Here is a 23158-nt window from a genome sequence, read left to right on the forward strand (position 1 = left end):
ACTTCCAGGCCTTTGCACAGCAGTTCCCAGTGCCCAGAAGCTTGCTCCCCTGCTTACCCGCAGCTTGGTGTCATCCTCCAGTCTCAGCTCAAATGTCACCTCCGTTGAGAGGTGACAGTTATCCTGCTGAAGCAAGTCCCTATCCCCTTTACTTCTTGGCCCTCACTTCCTCCACTTAATGGCACTCAGCTATTTGTGTTTCTTTTCTTGCTACCTCCCTAGATGTAAACTCCTGAGGTTAGAGATTTTTGCCTGGCAAAACCCAGCCCTAGGGCCAGCTTGAGTTTTTATGGGTTTTGCGTCTCCGGAGAGAATACAGGGCTTGGAAGGGACAAGCAAAGAGAGCGATTTCCTGGGGCTCTAGAGCAAGCCCGCCGGGGCCTTCATGGGGTGCTCATGGCCTCCCCATGGGCAGGAAGGAGGATGTCGCTGAGGGCACACGGCAGGCCTCTCCACGCTCCACATACGCTGGCTTCCCTCACTGCCACACTCATGATGCAACCTTCCGGCCACAGCCCAGACCCTCACCCCGCCGTGCTCACTTGGTCCTGGCAGCCTGACCTTTGACCCCTGGGCTTGCATTTATGCATCCGTATCATTGCACCTGTCCACGGTGGCCCTAACTCATCCTGTGGCCAAGATGCAGCGACCTCACAGTCTTACCAAAATTTGGGCTTCTCAGCCTCACCTTCCTGGGGGCCAGGCAAGTAAATACTTCAGCCGCAAAAGAACTTCTCTGTTCTTGCTGTTGTGTTCTAAGCCCAAAGAAGGGCCCAAATTAGACTCAAACCATTTGTGTTTCTGTAGCTTTATTAGCCAGGGATGGAAACACAGCTGGACCCACACAACACACATGTAACTGACACACATCTGGAGAAAACCATCCAGCCCCTCCCCCCACTCCCCTGCGCTCAGAGCGCTTCATTCCCAGAGTTGCCCCCTTGTGAGCCGTCTCGGTGGGTCCGGCCCACCAGGCCCCCCTCTCCCGAGGTGGAGCAAGATATGGAAATATTGACCAGGAGTCAACAGAAAGCCTAGGACTGATTTTACCAGGGCTCTCCCCTCCTGCAGAGAGGACCCAGGGCCACTGACGCACCCCATGTATTATGAAGGACATTTTTCACCCTTGCACCCAGTCTTGCCAATCTCCGGGAATTCCCCAGATATTTTCATCTCCAAGAAATTCCAGGAGGTCTTAGAACCAAGTCAGGTTTCTGAACATCCGATGATGAGATGTTTCTAAGGCTAGGTAAGGGGTGACTCCCATTGCTTCAACATGCATCTAGAAGCACCTACTCTGTTAAAGCTCCTGCTGGGCACTGGGCGGGGGTGGCGTTCAACACCTGGTCAGGAGCCTGGGAGTTGGAATGCTGGTCCCGCATCTGCTCCTTTCCTGTCGGTGAGGCTATGGGCTGAATCTCTGTCCTGTGACTTTAGGACGTTAGTTCCCCTGTAGCTCCAGAGGCAATCAGACCAAAGCAGGATTGTGGGTCCTTCCTCTGTTAGGACACACAGGCCAAGAGGGCAGAGGAGATGCATGGATGTTTCTAGACCCCAAAGTGAATTAGGCCCCATACAGAGGATCTGGGGGAAGGGGGAGGGGGATGTTTGGAGGAGTCCGCATGAGAGGCCACAAGAAATGAGGTCCTTCTTATTGGGAGGCCAAGGGGAATCAAGGCTGAAAACCAAATGGGTTGCAGGTGAGGCGTGAACACCTCTGAGGAAAAGGCTTCCAAGAGGCTGTTCCATCTGGAAACCTGGAGTCTCTTGACACTTATTGTTCAGGGGCCTGTCTCAGTCTCCATCACCCAGGCCGACATCCCACCCCAGGGGTAAAGGATGGTGGGGGGATGGGCTCAGGGCACCACGTTCCACCACCTGAAGGAGAAGGTCTGCCGGCGCACGATGGTGCCGCAGTGCACCTCCCCGTGCAGCTTGTGGTATAGGGTGAAGTCGTCAATGAAGGTGCACTGGAGGCCCAACGGTTCCAGCAGGGACCGCACCTTCTCCCCCAGGCAGCAGCAGCCGTTGATGATGGGTCCGAAGGGCTTGGGGATGCCCAGGTGCTTCCCCAGCACTAGCATGTTCACCTACAACAAAGGGGGAGCCCAAGTCAGGGGCGGCACTTCATCATCAGCTCCCACCCCAGCACCCTCACTATACCCGGCAGGACCTGGGTTTGTCTTTGAGGCAGGCTTGCAAATAGCTACTCGCCTCTCCAGGCAGTGGGAGAAGAACTTGGGCTGCTAGGAAATCTGGCCAGCTGTGCATTGCCATGGGCACGTCTGCAGAGTTCACAATGACAACTTATTTCTCTGGTGACTGCCCTCCATATTGGTGGGTCATGGTGGCTGCCATGTCTGTGCTACAGAATCCCAAACTCCTATGCTGTAGCCAATTGGACCAGGGTAGACGTATGACCCCAGCTGGATCAATCAGATTCTCTCCTCGGGTGTTTGAAGTTGATATGGTGGGAGAGTTGAGTCAATCTCTGCCTGTGTCTATACTTATATGTGGCCATATTAATATTCATCCCCAGGGATAGAGAAGCAAAGGAAGCCAGGAAATGGAGGAGGAGAAGCAGGGAAGGAGAGGGATGAATGATGTAGACGCAGAGACAAGAAATGGTTCCACGCGCTCCTGATGTCCCCCACAGCTGCCCCTGGCTTTCCTGGTGTCCTTATACTGAATCTTTTGCTCTGGCTGAAGCTGGCTTGGGTGGTCCTCCTGCAAACACAAGAATCTGGACCAGTGCACAAGCTTCTTGGGGACACAGACATAATTGCAAGGCCTCCTTACAGATGCTGGAAGGAAAAGGAGTGATGAGAGGCTTTACAAGTGGGGAAATCAAAGTGAGCAAAAAGCCAGAAAGGGGAAGGAAAGAAGGAGGGATAAAGCAATGGTGGTGTGGACAGGCTCCCTGCAAGCCTCTGATGATGGGTGAGTCTAGTTCCTCTGGGGGATGGAGGTGTAGAGGGTTTGAAAGGGTAGGGGAAAGAAGAAGGAGGAAGCCGAGTGATTGACAGCAGTGATCTCAAAGTGTGGTCCTCAGAGAGCAGTAAGCGTCACCTGGATGCTTGCTTGTTAGAAAGGCAGCAGTGTCTCAGGCCCCTGCTGGATCAGAACCCCTGGGGCGAGGGCCCAGTGGTCCAGGTGTTCCAGATGCAAGTTCAAGTTTCAGAGGCAAAGCCCTCAGGGCTCAATCAAAGGCCACTTCTTCCATGAAGCCCTCTTGGATCTCCAGTCCTACCTCTTGGGCCGGAAGTGCTTTGTCCCATCTCTGAACTGCCACATCACTTTATTATACAAAGTAGATTGTTGGGACACATCCTCAGAGAGGTGAAGAGAGTTTTCCCCTGAACAGATTTGACCGGCAGCTCCTTGGGAGCAGGGAGCAGCCTTAATCATCTGTGTGTCTCACACAGGGTACCCTAAATATGTGGAGGATGGTGAATAGCTGTTTACTGGGAGAAAGGGAGCAGAATGGGCACCTGAGCTCCCAGTGGATACGACATGCTTTACATGCACAGCCTCATGCAATCTTTCATTCACTCCACAAATATCAAGTGGGTCCCTGGGAGGAGAGAAGAGCCCTTCCCTGATGGTCCCTGAGCAAGGGCTTGGCCAAGGAGCATTTCATAGTGACCATGACAATCAGTGAAGAGGAAGTCCTTCTGCTGGGCACCATGGGACCTCTGATTCTCCCTGCCGCCGCTACCAGCCACCACAGTCCCAAACATGGCGGCGACCAATCGTCTTGCCCACTGGGGAGCAGAGGCTCAGAGCTTAATTTGATGAAACCTCAGGTCACGGGTGGTGGTCTCACCAAGTCAGGGAAGAAGGCCACCGCCTTTCTCCTCTCCATCTTGAAGAGCTGGGGGATGTCGATGATGTCACCGTCGGTCAGGCCCAGCTCCCGCTTCAGCACCTCCCAGTTCCAGTCGACACAGCTCTCGGAGAGGAGGAAGGAAGAGGTAGGAGACCTTGCCCGTATTGGAGGGAACCCCAGGGGTCATGTCTGGTTAAGGACGGGCAGGATGCCCAGAGATCAACTCTCCACACAAACATTCTCTTTGTGCCCCTTCATCAACATATACCTGCCCCGTGTCCCACCCCTCATAGCCCTATCCCATTAGCCAGGCTCAAGTGAGAGTGTTCCATCCTTGACCCTCTCCCTTCTCTAGATCCTTCACTCATTAGGGGATTTCCTTCAGTCTTTTTTTTTTTTGGCTGCGTTGGGTCTTAATTTCGGCATGCGGGATCTTTCGTTGTGGTGTGCGGGCTTCTCTCTAGGTGTGGCACATGGGCTTAGCTGCCCCTCAGCATGTGGGATCTTAATTCCCCGACCAGGGATCGAACCTGAGTCCCCTGCACTGGAAGGCGGATTCTTAACCACTGCACCTCCTGGGAAGTCCCTCTCCTTCAGTCTTATGGTTTAAAACACCAGACACTGACAACTCCTAAATTTCTATCTCCCAACCGCTTTATAGAGCCCAGCCTCTTTGCTGAGCTCAGACGTGCAGCATAACCAGCACTTTGCATCTTTACTTGGGTGTCTAACGGGCACGTCAGATGTGACGGGTCCAAAGACAACCTCTTCATTTCCACCCATGCCCCCACCCCGTTCTTCCACTCTGTGAATGGACCCATTGCTCAGGTCAAAATCCCTGAGGTCATCCTTGATGCCTCCTTTCCTCTCACTCAGCATCCATCATCAGCCAGTCCCGTGGGCTCTACTTCCAAAATATACCCCCGATCGGACCCCTCCCCACTACCTCTACCCCTTCCACCCGGGGGAGAGGCCTCCCCGCCCGCCTGGCTGCCGGCAGCGGCCTCCTCACTGGCCTCCTGGCTTCTTCTGGTCTTGCTTCATGTGGCGGCCATGACAATGCTCCTCGAAGACCTCCAGCCATGGGAGTGGAATTGACCGAGGGCCCAGCTGCCCAGATACAGCTCTGAAATCCTTCCTGTGCTGGCGCCCGCCCGAGGCCACACCTCCCACCAGCTGCTAACAGCCAATGGCTGAGCTCCGCAAGATACTAAGGCAGACAGTTTCTGGGAGCCGGGACCCTCTGATGGCTGATTGGCTTGCAGAATCCCGCAGTTTGGCCGAGCCTAGCTTGACTGTGTGGCAGTAAAGGATGCATCCACCCTTCCTTCCCTCTCCTCCCTCAGGACCAGCTCGCCCAGCCTCCTCCAGCTCCCTTCCTCTTTCCCTCCTGCAGCATTGCCCCTAATAAAATCCTTGCAGGTTTAACCCCCATCTTGGCATTTGCTTCTTGGAAGGCCCTGGGCTGGATATTCTGTTTGCTCTACTGGACCCACTGTCACCCATCTTATCTGCTCTGTGCCCTGGGAGGCTGCCCCTTGGGAATCAGGGGCTCCCCTACCCACAGGCTTCCGGTTGGGTTCAGCCAATGGGGGCACTGGCAGAAGGTGGGGGGACTGGTAGGAGAGTGCAGTTGGGATCTTTGTTCCCCCAGCTCCCTCCTTGTCAGGTCACTGTGGGTTGGCTGTGAAGTCCCAGCTGCCGTCTCGTAGCCTCTTCTTGTAGTGACCCCTCCAGGTTCCAGTAACATCTTCCTTGCCTAATTCCTCCAGGCCCAGGGGTGGTGACGGCTCCCCTCTTTCTACCCTGGGGATATGCGACAGGCCTTTGTTGATTTCCTCAAATCCTCCCTATGTCTTTGTAAATATTCTCTTTGTTAAACTTTTCTACAGTTATCCGCTTGGAGTGCCATGTTTCCTGCTGGGACCTACTGTCACCACTCCCCACCCCTCGCTGTAATAGAAGATATATTCTCAACACAGCAGCAGAGAGATCATTTCAAAGCATAAGTCCTCTGCTCAAATTCCCCAGTGGCCTCCAATCTCACTCGGAGTCACAGCCAAAGCCCTAGTGATGCCCTACCAGGCCTTGTGGGACCTGTCTCCCCGCACTCCACGTGGGCCTCCTGGCTTGTCCTTAAACACCCCAGGCCCCTCTGTTCCACCTCAGGGCCTCGTCTGTGCTGTGCCCTCTGCCTGGAATGTTTGTCCTCCTCACATGTGCCTGCTTACCCCCTCCTTTCTCTCGGGTCAAAGTCAGGGTTTAGGGGCCCTCATCTGGGCCTGCTCCAGCCTGAGCTTTCATGAACTGTGAGCTTCAGACCCCGGTCCCCAGCCACGCCCAGCTCCCACTCACAGCCCACGGCCCTGTACCTGGACAAACTTATTGTAGCTGATGAGGTTTTCATTGGAGAGGACCTGGTCGATGGAGATGGCGTTGATCTGCTGATTGCCTGTGAAGGAGAGAGAGACACGAAGGGCAGGGTGAGAACAATGCCAGCAGGGAGGGCCACCTGCTCTGGGAAGCAGCCAGGCAGAGGTCAAGTTCGCAGGTACCAGTCTTGCTGAGTCAGCAGCTCCCCGGCCTTTCCGCTTGGCCACTGTGCGAGTCTGGGCGTGTGAGGACGGCAGGGGCAGGTGGCTGCAGTGCCATGAACTTTAGACCCTCATCTGAGCACTTTGGAAGTGGCGACACCTTTTATTGGAAATGTACAGCCTCCCCCACTCCCACCGGGGCCCTGGGTGATGATCGCTCTTTTTTGGCTAGTGGTGGGGCAGGGAGCTGGGTCGCCCACCTGCCACCAGTGCCAGCCCTGACGGACACCATTGGACCCTGTCCCTGATCTCCTAGAGGTGACTGCATGGCAAAGGGGCTCCCCCAGGCCCAGCTTTCCTGCAGCCTTGATGAGGTGCCCGTGGAGACGGGCATGACAGGGGAGGTCAGAGCCAATGGCTCACAGTCCTCACGGCTGCCATTTATGAAGCTCTTACCCTGTGCAGGCCCTGAGTCCAGCTCTCTACACTCAGCACTTCATTCAGGCCTCATGGCGACCCTACAAGGTATGCATCACCATCCCCACTTTACAGATGAGGAAACTGAGGCTCAGAGAGGTAAAAAGACTTGCCTCAGGTCTTGCAGCTAGGAAATGGGGGTGCTTGTGATTCAAACCCAAGCCCAGTGCTCATGAAGGGGTGAAGCCTTGACCAAGGGAAAGGAGACAGCTTGCTGGCCACCCCACCCCCCGCCCCAGGCTTGACATCCCCCCCACCCCAGTTGGAGTCCACACCCAGCTCCACTGCATTCTTGCTGAGGCCTCTGGGCCAGCGCCTTCCCCTCTCTGAGCCTCATATTCTGACGTGTGAAGCAGAGTGACAATAAGCCTCACAGGCTCTCCTGAGGTCAAATGGGGTAACCTGCGTGGACCACACAGCCTGGGGGCTGGTACACAGTAGGTGACCACTGAGGTGTGCTGGGCCTCCACGGTCACCACCCTGGGTATCAGCTCTCCAGTGCCACACGGTGGCTATGTGCGGTCTGACAGCTGTGAATTCCCTCACTGTCCTGCTCAGGACAGTGCTCCCTGTAAAGCGGTGCTTCTAAGAAAGATGAAGATCGCTTTCTCCCTGCCTGGTACATGAGATTTGGATTTGAGGATTTTTCCAGGTTTCATCTGAGCTCAAAGGAGTCTATTCATGGTCCTTGTGGGAGGGATGGGTTTCGGGGAAATTGTATTTCTTCCACTTTATAGCTGGGGCTTCGGGGCGATGGTAGTGAGGGGTGGTAAGGGGACGTGGGAAGTTATACTTGGCAGCTTCTAAGTTCTGTGGAAGCTTTTCTCTCAGAGAGAGGTATGGTCCAGGGTGGGACTGTTCATGAGCCCAGGCTCCAAGCCCCCAAAAGATGCTCCATTGACCAATCAGATTTTGCTCACAAACACAAGTTATTAAGATTTTCAAGACAGTGAAGGGCAGAGCATCAAATCCCAAGTGCTGGATCCTTCTGAGCAGAGGGCCCTGTATGACTGCCCTGGTCACGTGCCCACAAAGCTGGCCACGTCTCCACTCTGTCCACACCCACTCCAAGCCCATCATCCATCACAGAGCTCCCTGCCAGCTCTGCCCCAGCCATGGACAGTGGTGTCTGGTGGAGCAAGGGATCTCACACCTGGGGGGACAGCCCTGTTTTAACATGTGCCCTTCCTCCCTCAAGCCACGACATGTCTTAATTTAGGTGACGAGGGTGGGAAAGCTGTGATGAGGGACACAGCACTGGTACCCACCAATAACCCCTTGGAACAGGAGGGCCGTGCCGTGGCCCTGCTTCTGCTTTTCCTGGAAGAGCTTGAAGCAGGCGCTAGGGCTGGCCAGGAGCGTCCGGAAGCCCTGTGTGGAGAGCGCAGATTCCATTGAGCTCCCCGGCCTCAGCATGGCTCCTTGGAGCTCATCCCCTAACCCAGAGCTGTCTCCCGAGTCCTTACCTTCCCATCAGGGGCAGGGACAAAGCTCAGAAACTCACCCACATGGCCCGCGGCCAACCAGTCCACAAAGAGCTCCACAGTGGGCTGCACCTTCTGCGCGTGAAGGAAGTCCCGAACCACCTGGGTGACCCTGCGGCCTCTTGATCTGGGGCCCAAGGGGTTAAAAAACAAAAGTTAACTAAAAATATACGTATATGCAGAAATGGAATGACAAGAGTTCAAGATTTCTGCAACTTCTGCCCAAAAATGCATTGCTTTTGTAATCAGGGAAGACAATAAATATATATTTAAATTGCACTCGGGGCTTCCCTGGTGGTCCAGTGGTTTAGAATCCACCTTCCAATGCAGGGGACACGGGTCCGATCCCTGGTGGGGTAACTAAGATCCCACATGCCGTGGGGCAACTAAGCCTGCACGCTGAGACTCCTGAGCACGCGAGCCACAGCTAGAGAGAAGCCCGTGCCCGGCAACGAAGATCCCGCGTGCCGCAACGAAGACCCAACGCAGCCAAAAATAAAAAATAAATAGGCATGGACTTATATATACTATAAAATGTAAAACAGATAGCTAGTGGGAAGCAGCCGCATAGCACAGGGAGATCAGCTCGGTGCTTTGTGACCACCTACAGGGGTGGGATATGGAGGATGGGAGGGAGACGCAAGAGGGAGGGGGTAAGGGGATATATGTGTACATACAGCTGATTCACTTTGCTGTACAGCAGAAACTAACACACCATTGTAAAGCAGTTATACTCCAATAAAGATGTTAAAATAAATAAATATATATATATTAAAAATATATATATTTATATAATAAATTACACTCCAGGTGAGTTCTCGATGAGGCAGACACAGGACAGGTCAATCACACCAGGTCAGTGACCCACCCAGGTCTCACCACCCAGGCAAATCCTCAGAAGCACCCTCACACCCCATCCTCACATTCTCTAAGAGACTGATTTCACCCCCATATTCAATCACCGGCTGGGCAGTGCTTTGTAGAGTTTAACTTACATCTCTCTTGCTGCAGCCTCGCCTTCCTGCATATCAGTGAGGGGAGAGGGTGATCTTTTCTCATAGCCCCGGCATATTATGTTCATGAATTTAAACCCCATTCTTCTCTTACCTTCTGAAAAAGTATCTAATGGCATGGCCCCAACTTCCTCTTTCTGTGAGATCATGTGTTTGAGGGCAGGTAGTCCCCTTCAAAGCTTCGTTTCACCTGTTGTTTGATCACAAGTCTGTTCTAACTGCTTTGCTGAATTTGATTGGCTCAGTTTGGGTCTATTCCATAGCAAATAACCATTATCATATAACTCCTTTTCTTTTTCATCAATATCCCTGTGTCACATATTGAACAAGACATAATCAGTTACACTCTCTCTTTGTGTCACTGCTGTCTCAATTTTCATGTCCTATACCTCCCTTTTGCTCTCAGGACAAGGTCTGATATTAGTCATTTACATCATAGTGTGAACAAGCATTGATTTAAATGTAATTTCTCCTGGGACTGCTGAGACTTAAAACTTTTTCATCTATAACTATTAATTGATGTCAACATCTATTTATTTTCTGAATCAGAAGATCTAAGTCTAGTCATAACTTTGCAGCCTGTGTGACCTTTCCCAGGTCACTCACCTTCTCTGGGCCCACTTACGAAATGAAAGTGTTGGACTGAATGATCTCTTACGTCTCTGCTTGCTCCAGTCTTCTCAGACTCCCCGAGGTAAGTGTGGACAGTGTCTGGAGAACCGTCTTCTGCTCCCACCCCACCACATCCAGGTCTACAATTTCATCACTGATTTTTTCTGGTTCTCTTCTAGGAGTAGAATGGCCCCTCCCCCAGCCACCATCACCACCCCACCCTCAGTCTCCACCCCAAGAACACCTCTCTCACCCAGGCAGGTTGCCACCAAAGAGGATCCTCCCCAGGGGGTATTCTTTCCCATTGGCCACCACTGGGGGGCTGACCTCCAGGTTCCCAAAGGAATCCAGGCCACTCAGAGTTGTCTCGTGGTTCCCGAGTCACGTAGCCGAAATCTGGACCCTGGTAGGGGAAGTTGAGTCAGGCTGGGAGTGGGGAGGCTCACCAGGAAGAGCTTGAACCTACCTGTTGGGCTTTGAGCTCCTTAGAGTGGGAGCAACCACCCATTCTTCAGATGGAAATACTGAGTCAAAGATGGGGATCTGACCTAGCGGTATTTTATTCACGCCTGCCAAGGTTGGGACACACACAGCCCACTGACTGGCCCTGCTGCCATATTAGAGAACGTTATTCCCCATGGTGATGGGAAAACAGCAGAGAGGGCCCTGGCTGCTCCAACACTCCCCATTAGACACTGAGCCTGAGGCCACGGACTCCCCTTTACCCTCTGCACGGCCTTCCTGCCAAGTCCAATCCAAGGCAGGTATCTGGCTGCTCTAGAGTGGCCTACTTTGGGGACAAAGAGGCTGGTCTCAGTTTTTCAACTGAGACTCAGTTTTTCAACTCTGGAAAAGGGGAGAACTTCCCAGGGCCATCTCTTAGAAGGAATTTAGACAATATCGAGGGGCAGGGGAGAGCTCCTCCCACCTTTGTGATCCAATAAGGTGCTGGAGAAGTCTTCCGTTCTCTTTGGCACGAGGGAATCTCCCCTCTTTTCTCAGGAGAGAGATTAAGACACTTTTTTTTTTTTAAATTTTATTGAAGTTTAGTTGATTTACAATGTTGTGGTAATTTCTGCTGTACAACAGAATGACTCAATTAGACATATATCTCTTCTTTTTCATATTCTTTTCCATTATGGTTTATCACAGGATATTAAATATAGTTTCCTATGCTAGACAGTAGCATCTTGTTGTTTATCCATCCTGTATGTAACAGTTTGCATTGGTTAAGCCCAAACTCCCAGTCCTTCCCTCCCCCACTCCCCCTCCTCTTTGGCAACCACAAGTCTGTTCTCTATGTCTGTGCATCTGTTTCTGTTTCATAGATAAGTTCATTTGAAAACACCCTCTTTATTACCAATAATCATACGAGCAAACTATGTTGTATGTTTTCTTCATGTAGGCATGGAGAAGCCTCACAAACACCTTTGAGGCCAGGGCTAACATACTTTTACTGATGAGGAAATTGAGGCTCAGAGAGGGGAAATTATTTATGCAAGGTCACACAGCATGTGAGTGACAGAGCCAGGCTGACTGACTCCAAAGCCTATGTTCTTAACAGCTGCACTGTCCTGCCTCCCCTCCCCTTCTTGGGCTGCCAGATTTAGTAAAAAAAAGATACAGGATGCTGGGCTTCCCTGGTAGCGCAGTGGTTGAGAGTCCGCCTGCCGATGCAGGGTACACAGGTTCGTGCCCCGGTCCGGGAAGACCCCACATGCTGTGGAGCGGCTGGGCCCGTGAGCCATGGCCGCTGAGCCTGCGCGTCCGGAGCCTGTGCTCTGCAACAGGAGTGGCCACAACAGTGAGAGGCCCGCATACTGCAAAAAAAAAAAAAAAAAAGATACAGGATGCCCAGTTCAATTTGAATATCAGATAAACAACAAATATATTTTTAGTATAAGTATATCCCATGCAATGTATGGGATATACTTATACTAAAAGTTACTCACTGTGTAGCAGAAATTCAGCTTTAACTGGGCATCTCCTATTTTATCTGGCAACTCTACTCCTGTCCCTAAGGAACATAGTTCCCAGTCTGGCCCTTGGGGTAATGTCTCTCAGCCCTCAGGCCTAGGCTGTGGCCTTGACCACTCACCAGGATTCTTTTGTAAGGGAAGTCCTGCAGTTCTCCATTCCCGGGGGAGTCAAAGACTACTGGGAAGGTCTTGTGTGGTGCCTGAATGTAGCCCAGCTCCATCCCATCCTGCAAACATGAGGTCGCCAGCTGTGGATGGTCAGGAGCCTCCCCTGCTTGCCTGGCACTCAGCACCTTGGGGAAGACTGTTCACGGGAGTTCTGTGCCGCAGGCCTGCTTTGCCCTTGGGGCGGAGGGGCCATGATGTCTGCTAGCTGGAGGAGGGGCTGGAGGCTCAGAGAGGGGGGTCCCCTTGCCTAGGGTCACACAGCAAGACAGGTCAGGAATGAACGAGAACATGGCCTTGGGGTTGTCCCTGTGCTGGGTCAGGGCAGAGTGGATACAGAGACGGGTTTGGGTGGCCTGCGATGGACAAACAGGCTGCTGGGCACCAGCCAGCACATCTGGCCTCTGCACGTGGTCCTGAGGGATTGACGGCTGGACAGGGCTGAGGGGGCCTGAGGAGGTACAGATCTGCCTCCTTTTCTTTTTTTTTGCCACGCTGCATGTGGCATGCGGGATCTTAGTTCCCCGACAAGGGATCAAACCCATGCCCCCTGCAGTGGAAGCTCGGAGTCCTAACCACTGGACCTCAAGGGAAGCCCCAGGCTTCCTTTTCAAACACGTAAACACATCCAGGTCAATCCTGAGCCCTCTGGTTCCGGAGGCAAAGATGACCCATCACTGATGAACTATGTATCCAACACAAGAAGTTCACGATTATGGGCCCGGCCCTGCCCTAAGCTCTTTACAAATATTAACTCCATCAGTCCTCGTGACATGCCTATGTGGAGGGGCCATGATTACCCCATATCACCCATGAGGAAAGTGAGGAACAGAGAGATCTAATTATTTGTCCAAGGGCACACAGCTAGCCAGCAGCATAGCCAGGATCCAAACCCAGGCTGCCCGGCTCCAGAGTCCTGCTCTGAACCACCTCACTGGATGAACCTCCAGTTGAAATGAAAGCTTCTTAGCTTGGCATTCAAGGCCTCCTACCTCAACTCTTGCCCTTCAAAGAAACTGGGCCCTGGCCAAAGAGAATAGGTGACATCTTTTCTCATGCCTCCCACCTCTGGTCCTTTGCACATGCCAGTCTTCTTCCAGGAACACGGTCCATTGAGTCTCAGCACAGCCCTCACCAGATCTGCGGCCCTAGGCATTTACTCCCCTGAGAGCTCCTTCTTTATTGACAGGGCATTGTCAGGAAGATGAAATGATGCTACACACGGCCAGCAGTGAGTGCTCGATAAACGACACAAATCCTTATCCACTCACCAAATCTGGTCCAGCTCAGATGCGCCCTCCAGGCAATCTTCACTGATCCCCCAGACAGAGGTGATGCCACGCGCCTCCAAACCCTGCTGGCACTTTGCCAGCACCCCCGCTCCATCTTAGAGTGTCGGGCGGGGATTTCTGTCGCAGTCATTCTCTCTATCAGGGCTTCTGGCCTCGGCACTCTTGACACTTGGGACCAGGTAATTTTTTCTCGTGGAGGCCGTCCTGTGCATTGCAGGCTGTTTAGCGGCACCCTTGGTCTCTACGCACTGGAAGCCAATAGCACCGCCTCTCTCAGTGTAACAACCAAATGTCTCCAGATGCTGCCAAATGTCCCCTGGGGGGACAAAACCACCTTCCATGGAGAACCACTGGTCCAGGCTGTTGAGGGCAAGGAGCGTGCGCCCTGCACCTCTGCCATCCCCTTCAGGCTCAGCCCAGTGCCTATGCCGGATCCTATGGGTGAATGGATGTCAAATTCAATGTCAGTGTGCTTGAGCCTCCAGAAGGTTCTGGAGAGAAGGGGAGAGCTCTAGGTCTAGAATTAGAAAGAGCAGTGCCCTGGGGAGGACGAGCACAGCCCCGTTCCTCCTGGATATTCCCAGCAGCACCCGCGTTGGGATAGGCCAGCCTCTCCCTCCAGGCCAGTGTCGGGTGAGGTGCCGCCCGGCGGCCGTGGCACCTGGATCCAGCGGTCGTTGCGGGTCTCGGCCTGTGGGCAGATGGTCAGCTCGCAGCCGGCTCTCCTGGCCAGCTCCACCACTGCATCCACAGAACACGCATTGTTCCTCACTCTGCAGACAAGCCCAGGGAGAGTGGCTCAGGACAGAGCCAGTCCTGGGGGTGGAGAGAGGGGCCACCAGGGTCAGAAGGACACCCAGCATCCCCCGGGCTCACCGGTACACGTACACCTCCAGGGGCGGCAGGGCGCTGGGCGTCATAATCCAGGGCGCCACACAGAACACCACGGTGTCAGTGAAGATGGGGGATTCGGAGAAATCCTGCAGGGGAAGACCAGAGGGAAAAGAAACTGGCCTCAGGGTCCAGAGCCTAGATGGTTCGAGGACCACCGTGGACTTGAGCAAGCGCTTGCTCCTTAGTTTCTAGAGAGGCACCAGCGGGGTGGTCGGGATCTTTCATGCCAGCGCCAGGGAAGGAGAGGCCCTCTACGAAGAAGCACCCCTCATCCCCGTGGAAGCGGGGCACCTGGTACGACACCTCGTTCTGGCCCAGCACGTGCCTGTAAGCCTCTCATGAGTCCTCGGGACCTGGGAGGGGACGGAAGGGGTGGCCGTGGCTCCCGAGCTGGCCTGGGGAGCAGGAAGGGTTGTGCAGCCTCACCAACAAAATGTAAGCCAGACAACAGCTCATGCCTCTCACCTCCCACTGGCAAAGGAGAGAAAGATGCTTAATACCTGGCATGGGCAGGCCTGGGTGGGGGCAAGGGAGGGCATTCCTTTCTAAGATCAGTGCTCAGAGCTTTCGGAGGGCAATTTGGTGGCATCTAAGAAGGTAATGTTGGGACTTCCCTGGTGGCGCAGTGGTTAAGAATCCGCCTGCCAATGCAGGGGACACGGGTTCGAGCCCTGGTCCGGGAAGATCCCACATGCCGTGGAGCAACGAAGCCCGTGCACCACAACTACTGAGCCTGCGCTCTAGAGCCCATGAGCCACAACTACTGAAGCCCACGTGCCTAGAGCCCCTGCTCCGCAACAAGAGAAGCCACCACGATGAGAAGCCCACGCACCGCAACGAAGAGTAGCCCCTGCTCACCACAACTAGAGAAAGCCCGCACGCAGCAACGAAGACCCAACACAGTCAAAAGTAAATAAATAAATTTATTAAAAAAAAAAAAGAAGAAGGTAATGTTTACCCCTAACCAGCAATTCCATGGCTAGGTATCTTTCCTAAAAAATACATGTACAGGGTGTTCACTGGTTAATTATTCATTCATTGAATAAATATTTACTGAGCGCCTACTGTGCACCTAGGAGGCATAGTTCTGGACTCAGGATATGGCTGTGAGCAAGGTCCCTGCCCGCCAGGAACCTAGATTGTTGTAAAATCAGAACACTGCAAAAACGGTGCCTTCAGGGGACCGGATAATTTACAGCACCTCCGTGCTTTGGAACACGATGCAGCTGTGGAGGAGAGGGAAGCAGAGCTAAATAAATACACAGGGAGATGTGTAGGGTGTATAACTCAATGGGAGGAACCTTCTGGAAAGCAGAGTACGCACACACACACGCACGCGCCCACGCGGCACGCACACACACACACGCACGCGCCCACGCGGCACGCACACACACACACGCACGCGCCCACGCGGCACGCACACACACACACACACGCACGCGCCCACGCGGCACGCACACACACACACCATGCTCATCCAGTGCACATGGAGAAAAGTCGGGAAGAACACACACCAGATTGTTCACGGTGAACACATGTTAAGGGTCAGGTTTTGGGGTAGGGATCGCAAACTCTCATTTTTTATTTTACATACTTCTATGTTTTTTAAATGACCATATTATTACTTGTATACATTTGTATTTTTAAAATGTAAAAAATGTTTACGTTATATACTTTTATTTGTGATAATGGAATTGTGGCTATGTAAAGCAATAGTTTGGGTTTTTTTTCTTTGGGTGGGGCGGGTGAGACTGAATTATTATAGAGGCAAACAGCCAGGGTGTCTGGGACTGGCTTTAAAATACTTCAGCAAACCGAAAAGGATAGATGAAGTAAGAGAGGCAAAATAGTGATCACTGTTGAATCTGAGTGGGTGGCACATGGGGGTTTGTTACACCGTTCTCTCTACTTTTGTGGATGTTTGAAAGTTGTGATAATAAAAATTTCTAAACGTGCTTAGAACATATTTTAAGAATTCAGTCATCCGGTGAAACCACCTGAGGCACGGCTGTGCCAGGGATGCCAGCCAGCCGGTTCTGGAGCTCGCTCATCTGATTCTTCTTCCTCTGACCCCCAAGGCAGCCCAGGAGCCAACGCAGAGCCTGCTCTCTCACCCCAGGTGGGGAAACTGAGGCCCCCCCCGGCAGGGCAGGATGGGCATGAACTCACCACAAGCATGGAAGACCCGTGCCCACTTGGCGTCACAGCTGGAGGTGTGGAGGACAAGTGTGTGGTCGTCGAAAAGGGCAACGGGGCCTTAGGTCCGCAGGACCATTACAGACATATCTTCCAGGTCTGGGGAGCCAGACACAGGGCGGCAATTCAGGGGGCCTCCGACACCCCAGCCCCTCCAACTCCTGCCCGTGCCCTCCCCAGGGCAGAGGGTGCCGAGACCTGGGTCTCTGAGCCCCAGCTCTGCCCAGCCTGTGGAAGCACTGGGAGCCATCAGGAGCAAACCACGAAGATGGCTGTAAGCATGTGACATGGTGAGCTACTTCCTACCCTCTCTGAGCCTCGGTTTCCTCATCTGCCCAGAGAACCAGGAAGTATAGAGCGGCCAGCCCGGTGCCTGGCACACGACAGGTGTGCAGGAGAAGCATGTGTGGTAAGAAGCCCACCTGGGCGGCATGAAGGTGAAGGCCCCTGTCTCAGTCTCAGAATCGCTCGCTGCTGCCCTGGGCCAGCCCCTCCCCGCCCCAAAGCCTCAGCCTTCCTGTCTCCAAAACAATCATGCCAACTTTTAGAGTAGCATGGGCATCTCATGTGTGAAGCCCCTGGCCCACACCAAGGATGCTGCTGCGGCATCCTTCACGGGGCTGTGCATGTGGCTCAGGATGGACTTAAACGTGGGGCAGGGCTTCCCTGGTGGCGCAGTGGTTGAGAGTCCGCCTGCTGATGCGGGGGACGCGGGTTCATGCCCCAGTCCGGGAGGATCCCGCATGCTGCGGAGCGGCTGGGCCCGTGAGCCATGGCCGCTGAGCCTGTGCGTCCGGAGCCTGTGCTCCGCGGCGGGAGAGGCCACAACTGTGAGAGGCCCGCGTACCGCAAAAAAAAAAAAAAAAAAAAACGTGGGGCATCTCTGAAACCCAGACCAGCGATGCCAGGGAGAAGGAAGAGGCCGGATTTCGGGTTGGAATCGGAAGGCTTGGACCTGCCACAGGCTGGCTGAGTGACTTTGGGGATCTCCTGACCTCTGAGCCTCAACGTCCTTGTCTCTAAATTGGGGCGATGTTGCCCTTCTGCTTCGATGGTTAAACGAGAATTTGGGTAAAGAGTCTGGCACATGATGGGTGCTCAAATAATGTTAGCATCCTCTACTCCCCTGGAGGGAGAGAAAGGTGAGTCAGCTCCTTTCCAGAGCTCTGCCCCAGCATGCGAGTGCCCGCTGGCACTGAGGATGGGGAGAGGCAGCTGCCAGCCTGAGGCAGGTTTTAAGGAGCACCAAGGTGTGTACGGGAGCTGAAACTCTGGCACTGAGCTCTGCCTTCAGAGCTGCCTGTGGGGGTCAGAATCCCTGCAGGGTAGCTGAGCGTTGATCCTGGGAACCCAGGGACACAGGCTGCCCCGGTGCCCCCCTCGCCTTGCAGGCAGTGCACGTGCCGGTCACAGTTGTCCTGGTCATCACAGCTCAGATTGTCCCTGTCACAGTTCACCAGCAGGATGGCTCCATACTCGCTAGATCCCCAGACCCACTGCCGCTGCCAATGGCAAAGCCCAGCTGATGACGGGGGCTCAGACCAGACCTGTGCCTCCCTCCTCAGCAACCTCCTGGCCAGCCTCCTAACCCATCCCTTCCTCTTCACCCTGCCCTGTGATGATAGGTCCACTCCTGCTCAAGAAACGGCAATAGCTCTCTACCGCCCACACCATCAAGTTCAAACGACACAGCTGTCTCTCATGGCTGCCTGTGTTATGTCTCCAGCCAACATCCTCTTTCCAATAGGCAACTTCCTGATAAGATCCATTCCTTTCTCCAGGCCTTAGCTTCTGCTGTTCCCTCCACCTGAAATGCCCTCCGTCTTGCATCGCTTTGGAGCCCAGCGCACGGGGACTTCAAGGGAAGTCTTTCTTGCTCCCAAAGCCCACCTTGCCCTTCTCCGCTGAACTCCCAATGCATTAAGTGCCACCACAATTCAGCCCAAAGTTCTTTTACAGTTTCAGCCTTGGTAGATTTCCCTTTTCACCTAGATTAGGGGGTCAGCACACTACTGCCCGTGGGCCAAATCTGGCCCACTACTTGTTTTTTTAAATAAAGTTTTATTGGAACACTGTCACATCCATTTGTTTCTGTACTATCTCTTTCATCCTACAATGGCAGAATCAAGTAATTGCAAGAGAGACAGGATGACTCGCAAAGCCTAAAATATTTACTATCTTGCTCTTACAGAAAAAGTTTGCCAACCCCCAACCTAAATTGAAAATCCAGAAGGACTTTTCCCCAGAAAGGAAGGCCTAGCCCAGGGCTGGGCACATGTGTGCTTGAAAACTCTTGGTGATGATTTTTCTCCCAGAAGATCCCCAGCCATGCCTGGTTCCTATCTGGCTCCACTGGCCTTGACATCAGCTGGGAGGCAGGGGGATACCTATAATGGTCTCCCTCCTCTTAACCCAGCCTAGAGCAGCTCCAAACTCCATGCCCCTTTTTGGGCCCAGAGATAGCCTACCTTGTCCACAAAGCCCCTATCCCGTCTGCCTTCACAGTTCAGGTCACAATCCAGGGTGATATCTGCAAGGAGAGGGCAGAAGGTAAGTCACGACAGTGTTTTCAGGGGCCCAGCACAGGCCTATGGCCTCCACATTTTAGCCTCGGTCTTGGCCCATCTGGCAAATGGAAGTCATTTCCAAGGAGACACTGCCCAGAGGCGGGAGCATCTGGAGTCTCCCTCCCCGGGCTGGGGAAAGAGGCCTTGGGGAGGAAGCAGGGTCAGAGCAAAGACCCAGGTCAAATGCTGCCCCCTCCAGGAAGCCTTCCCTGAACTCTCCCTCTCCTGCATCTCTACAGCCCTCGCTGTCTGGGGCACACCCTGCACTGCGCCTGGGTTGCCCTGGACATTCTTGGTCTGTATGAAGCTGCCTCGTCTCCTCGGGATGGGGCAGTGAGCCTGGACTTTGGTGTTAGATAGTCATGGATGTGAATCTAGGCTCTGGCACCTATAGGCTATGTGGCTTCTCTGAGCCTCAGCTTTTCCCTAAATCCCAGCCGCCATCCCACTGTCTTAACCTTTCTCCCTAGAAAGTGGAGGAGATTTTACAAGACAAATGAAACCTTCAAGGGAGAGAGAGAGAGAGATTTGAAATGATTTTTAAACATGTGAAAAGGCACCCACCCACCATGCAATAAGTGCATGAAACTCACAAAGCTAACATGGGGCAAAACAAGCCCAACCCCAAAGGACGCGTACAATAAGATTCCATCCAGGGAGAATTCAAAGATAGGCAAAAACAGACTGTATTATTTGGGTGTGCCTATTCAGATGATAAAATCATAAAGAAAAGCAAGGAAATACTTACCACAAGATAGTGGTTACCTCTAAGGGAAGGAGGGAGCTTTGATCAGAGAGGGGCTCGGTGGCGGGGGGCACTTTGGGATATTGACCACGTTCCCTGTTCTATTTCTTAACCTGGGTAATGGTTGCTCAGGTGTTTGCTTTGTAACTATTCCTTAATGTGTGTGTATTCACACCCATACTCTCACGCACACATACATACATATGTACTTTGCTGTATGCGTATTTTCCAAAGAACAAGGGTGGGTGTGTATTCAGGGAGAGGAGGTGGGGTGGTCCCCAACCTCAGTCCTAATTAAAGGGAGGCAAATTAAAGCAACAATGAGACAGCGACCTCTCAGACTGGCCAAAAACGGAAAAGGTTGATAACGTACAGTGTTGGCAAGGCACTCCCACACTCCCTGCTGTGGGCAGGTGTATAACGTGGTATGGTCTTCTCGAAGAGCCATTTGGCAATATCTATCACGATTTAAATGTACCTTCCCTGTAACTCAGCAGTTCTGCTTCTAAAAACGCCTCCTGCAGACAAAGCGTTTTCAACTTTCTTGCTAACTTTCTTGTTCTCCAAGTGCTTGTACCAACGCAAACCCCACCCCCGGTAGAAGGAGTTTCCAGTTGCACATCCTTCGCAGATAAGTATCTTCTAAGGTAAGTATCCTTTCACCTGAGTTCTGATCATTGGGGCTTTTCTCATCTGTGATTCGCTGGGGTTTTCTTTTTTCTTTTCTGTTGTTACTGTTGTTGCTGTTTTGCCTGTTTCTATTGTTCGGTTTTTCTTTCTTATCGATCGGCATTCTCCGTTACTATAGGCACTGAGTCAGCTCTATGCATTGCAAAGCTCTTCTCCATAGCCTGGCTTTGTACTTGTCCTCCACTGTACAGAAGTTTTCAATTTTTTTTTCTTTTTTTTTTTTTTTTTTTTCTTTCAGTATGCGGGCCTCTCACTGCTGTGGCCTCTCCCGTTGCGGAGCACAGGCTCCGGATACGCAGGCTCAGCGGCCATGGCTCACGGGCCCAGCCGCTCCGCGGCATGTGGGATCCTCCCGGACCGGGGCACGAACCCGTGTCCCCTGCATCGGCAGGCGGACTCTCAACCACTGCGCCACCAGGGAAGCCCAGAAGTTTTCAATTTTAATACAGTCTAATTTATCAATCTTGCCCCTAAAGTCCTGTGCTTTTGTTTTGCCTTGTTAAAGAAAACTTCTGACTGCTTTGAAGTTGAAAAGATATTCTCTTCTAAAAGCTTTAAAATTCTGACTTTCACCTTGAGATTTTTAACCCATCTGGAATTTATTTTTGAGTATGGTGTGAAGTAGGGCTCCAGGTTCATTGAGTGTCACATGATAACCACATGAGCATGGGTCTGGGTTCTGGTTCTCCATTTGTTCCGTTGGTCTATATTTAACCCTGCACCAATTTCACACTGCCATTGGCTGAGGCCCTGGACTTACCCACACAGGTGAGGTAGAGCACCGCATAGGCCAGAGGCTCTTGGCCGGAATGGTAGGAAATCTGAACCTGTAGAGAGATGGGCCCCAAGGTCAAGTTGGCTGAAGCCAAGAGCCCTGCCCCGAAACACAGGTCTTGGGGGATCTGGCAAGGAGGGGAGGAGTTCCCAGGAAACTCTGTGCACTAAAGTTGAGTTTACCAACCCAGCTCTTCCTTTAGCCTTCTCTGTGCCGTTTATTTTTCCATGCCTCAGTTGGCCTATCTGTAAAATGGGAACAATTTGTGAGAGATTCCATGGAGACGTGTGTCCCGGTGCTGCCAATGACTACTGTGTGCTTTTGGCAAGCCCCTGCTCCAAAGAACAGGAGCTGGGGCTCCTGTTTCTGATCTCAGTTTCGCCATTCCCAAAATGAGGAGTTTGGACTGGGCAGGCTTTAGGGACACTCTCTTCACTCTGGGATTCAGACAGGCCTAGACTTGAGCCCAGCACCTCTGGGTTCTGTGACCTTGGCCAAGGCCCTTCACCTTTCTGAGCTACCTCAGTCTCCTCATCTGCAAAATGGGCTTTATATAGGTCCCTACCTCAGAGGATTGTAGTGCAGATTTGAAATGATCCATGTAAAAGACGAACCTTATAGGAAACACCCAAGAAATACCAGCTACTGTTATTAGAGGGCAGGGGCTGTGATGTAAGAGTCAGTGCAGAGTTCTGGAGTCAGGTGTCCTGGGCTCAGATTCTGCATCCACCATGTGAGAATATCCTGGGAAAAGTTACTGTCCTGTCTGGGCCTCAATTTGCTCAGCTGTAGAATGGGGATAATAATAGTTCCATAGGACTGATTATAGGCTATGAGGATTAAAAAAGGAAAGCACGTGACATTCTTGACACGGTGCTCACAGCACACACCCAACAACTGTCAAAGGGGAGGCTGAAGATGGTGATGATGATAAAGCAATTCCAGGCTGATGTATCAAACCGCTTTGACCCACCGCCCTCCACGTGGACCTTCCCTTTTTGGCTCTGATGTTCTCAACTCGGCCAGAAGGTTCAGGATTTTATAGAGACCCCTCACCCCTCTGTCCTGGGAGCCCCTAAATCCTGCAGTTACTGACCCCTATGTGTCAAGCCCCAGCAATGATGCTCACCTCAGGCATAAAATTACCTGGATCCCGGGCAAAGGGGGGGAGGGGAAGTAGGGGACACTCTGATGACCCTCCTCAGTCCCTGCGGTCCTCGGTGCAGGGAGCTCAGACTGGGGAGGTATCCACACAGCCTCTGGCTCAGTGCAGGGCAACCAGGAGCGGCCCCTCACAGGACGGCTGGTCCTCTTGCCCTGCCCCGGGGGCCTCTGTCCTGACTCTCACCAACTCTGCTACTTACTAATCATGTGACTTCGGGTAAGCCACGCCCCTTCTTGGTCTGTTTCCTTGTCTGTAAAATGGGTTCATTCTGCCCCACCTGCCTCACGGAACTCCCTGGATAGGATAATTTAGACACATGGATGGTAAAGATGTGGGGGTGATGGAGGGAGCCTGTCCCTGGGTGTCGAGCAGCTCTGACACCTGAATTCTAGCCTTCCCACTGATCGGCTATGTGGCTCCAGGACAGTTACTCTGAACCTTGGTGGCCCCACCTGTGAAATGGGGATCAGACCCTGCCTCTCAGGGCTGCTGTCGGGGCCGGGGGAGGTCACGGCTGCCCCAGGCTGGGCGCATGTTCAGTGTTCCTTAAAGGGCCAGTTTCCCAAAGTATCGCTCCCGACATGGAGTGGGGAACTGCCACCCACACGACAAGGCCTGGTTCCCATCACCCCTTTAGGGGGCATCCCCTCTGCCCTGTGTCGAGGGACACCCGACTTCTCCCACTTTTTAAATCCCCCCCTGCCCTGGGGCCAGAACACTGCCTCCAGCTGGGTCTTGTTA

General features: G+C 52.9%; 1 protein-coding gene across 1 annotated transcript in view; it reads right to left on the bottom strand.

Moving 5' to 3' along the window:
• Positions 1-1856: 1856 nt before the first annotated feature.
• The window catches only part of PADI3 (peptidyl arginine deiminase 3), a 28653-nt gene continuing 7351 nt past the window's right edge, over positions 1857-23158 (bottom strand). The window contains 15 exon segments of the mRNA XM_027110721.1: positions 1857-2090; positions 3827-3952; positions 6202-6281; positions 8109-8211; positions 8307-8451; positions 10203-10307; positions 10309-10352; positions 12048-12155; positions 14047-14158; positions 14262-14365; positions 14454-14632; positions 16449-16574; positions 17860-17977; positions 18944-19005; positions 21238-21304. Of these exon segments, the coding sequence (XP_026966522.1) occupies positions 1857-2090; positions 3827-3952; positions 6202-6281; positions 8109-8211; positions 8307-8451; positions 10203-10307; positions 10309-10352; positions 12048-12155; positions 14047-14158; positions 14262-14365; positions 14454-14632; positions 16449-16574; positions 17860-17977; positions 18944-19005; positions 21238-21304 (1713 nt within the window).

The sequence above is a fragment of the Aethalodelphis obliquidens genome, unplaced genomic scaffold (assembly GCF_003676395.1).
Source record: "Aethalodelphis obliquidens isolate GAN/ISIS:26980383/991018 unplaced genomic scaffold, ASM367639v1 scaffold9, whole genome shotgun sequence".
NCBI classification, from domain to species: Eukaryota; Metazoa; Chordata; class Mammalia; order Artiodactyla; family Delphinidae; genus Aethalodelphis; species Aethalodelphis obliquidens.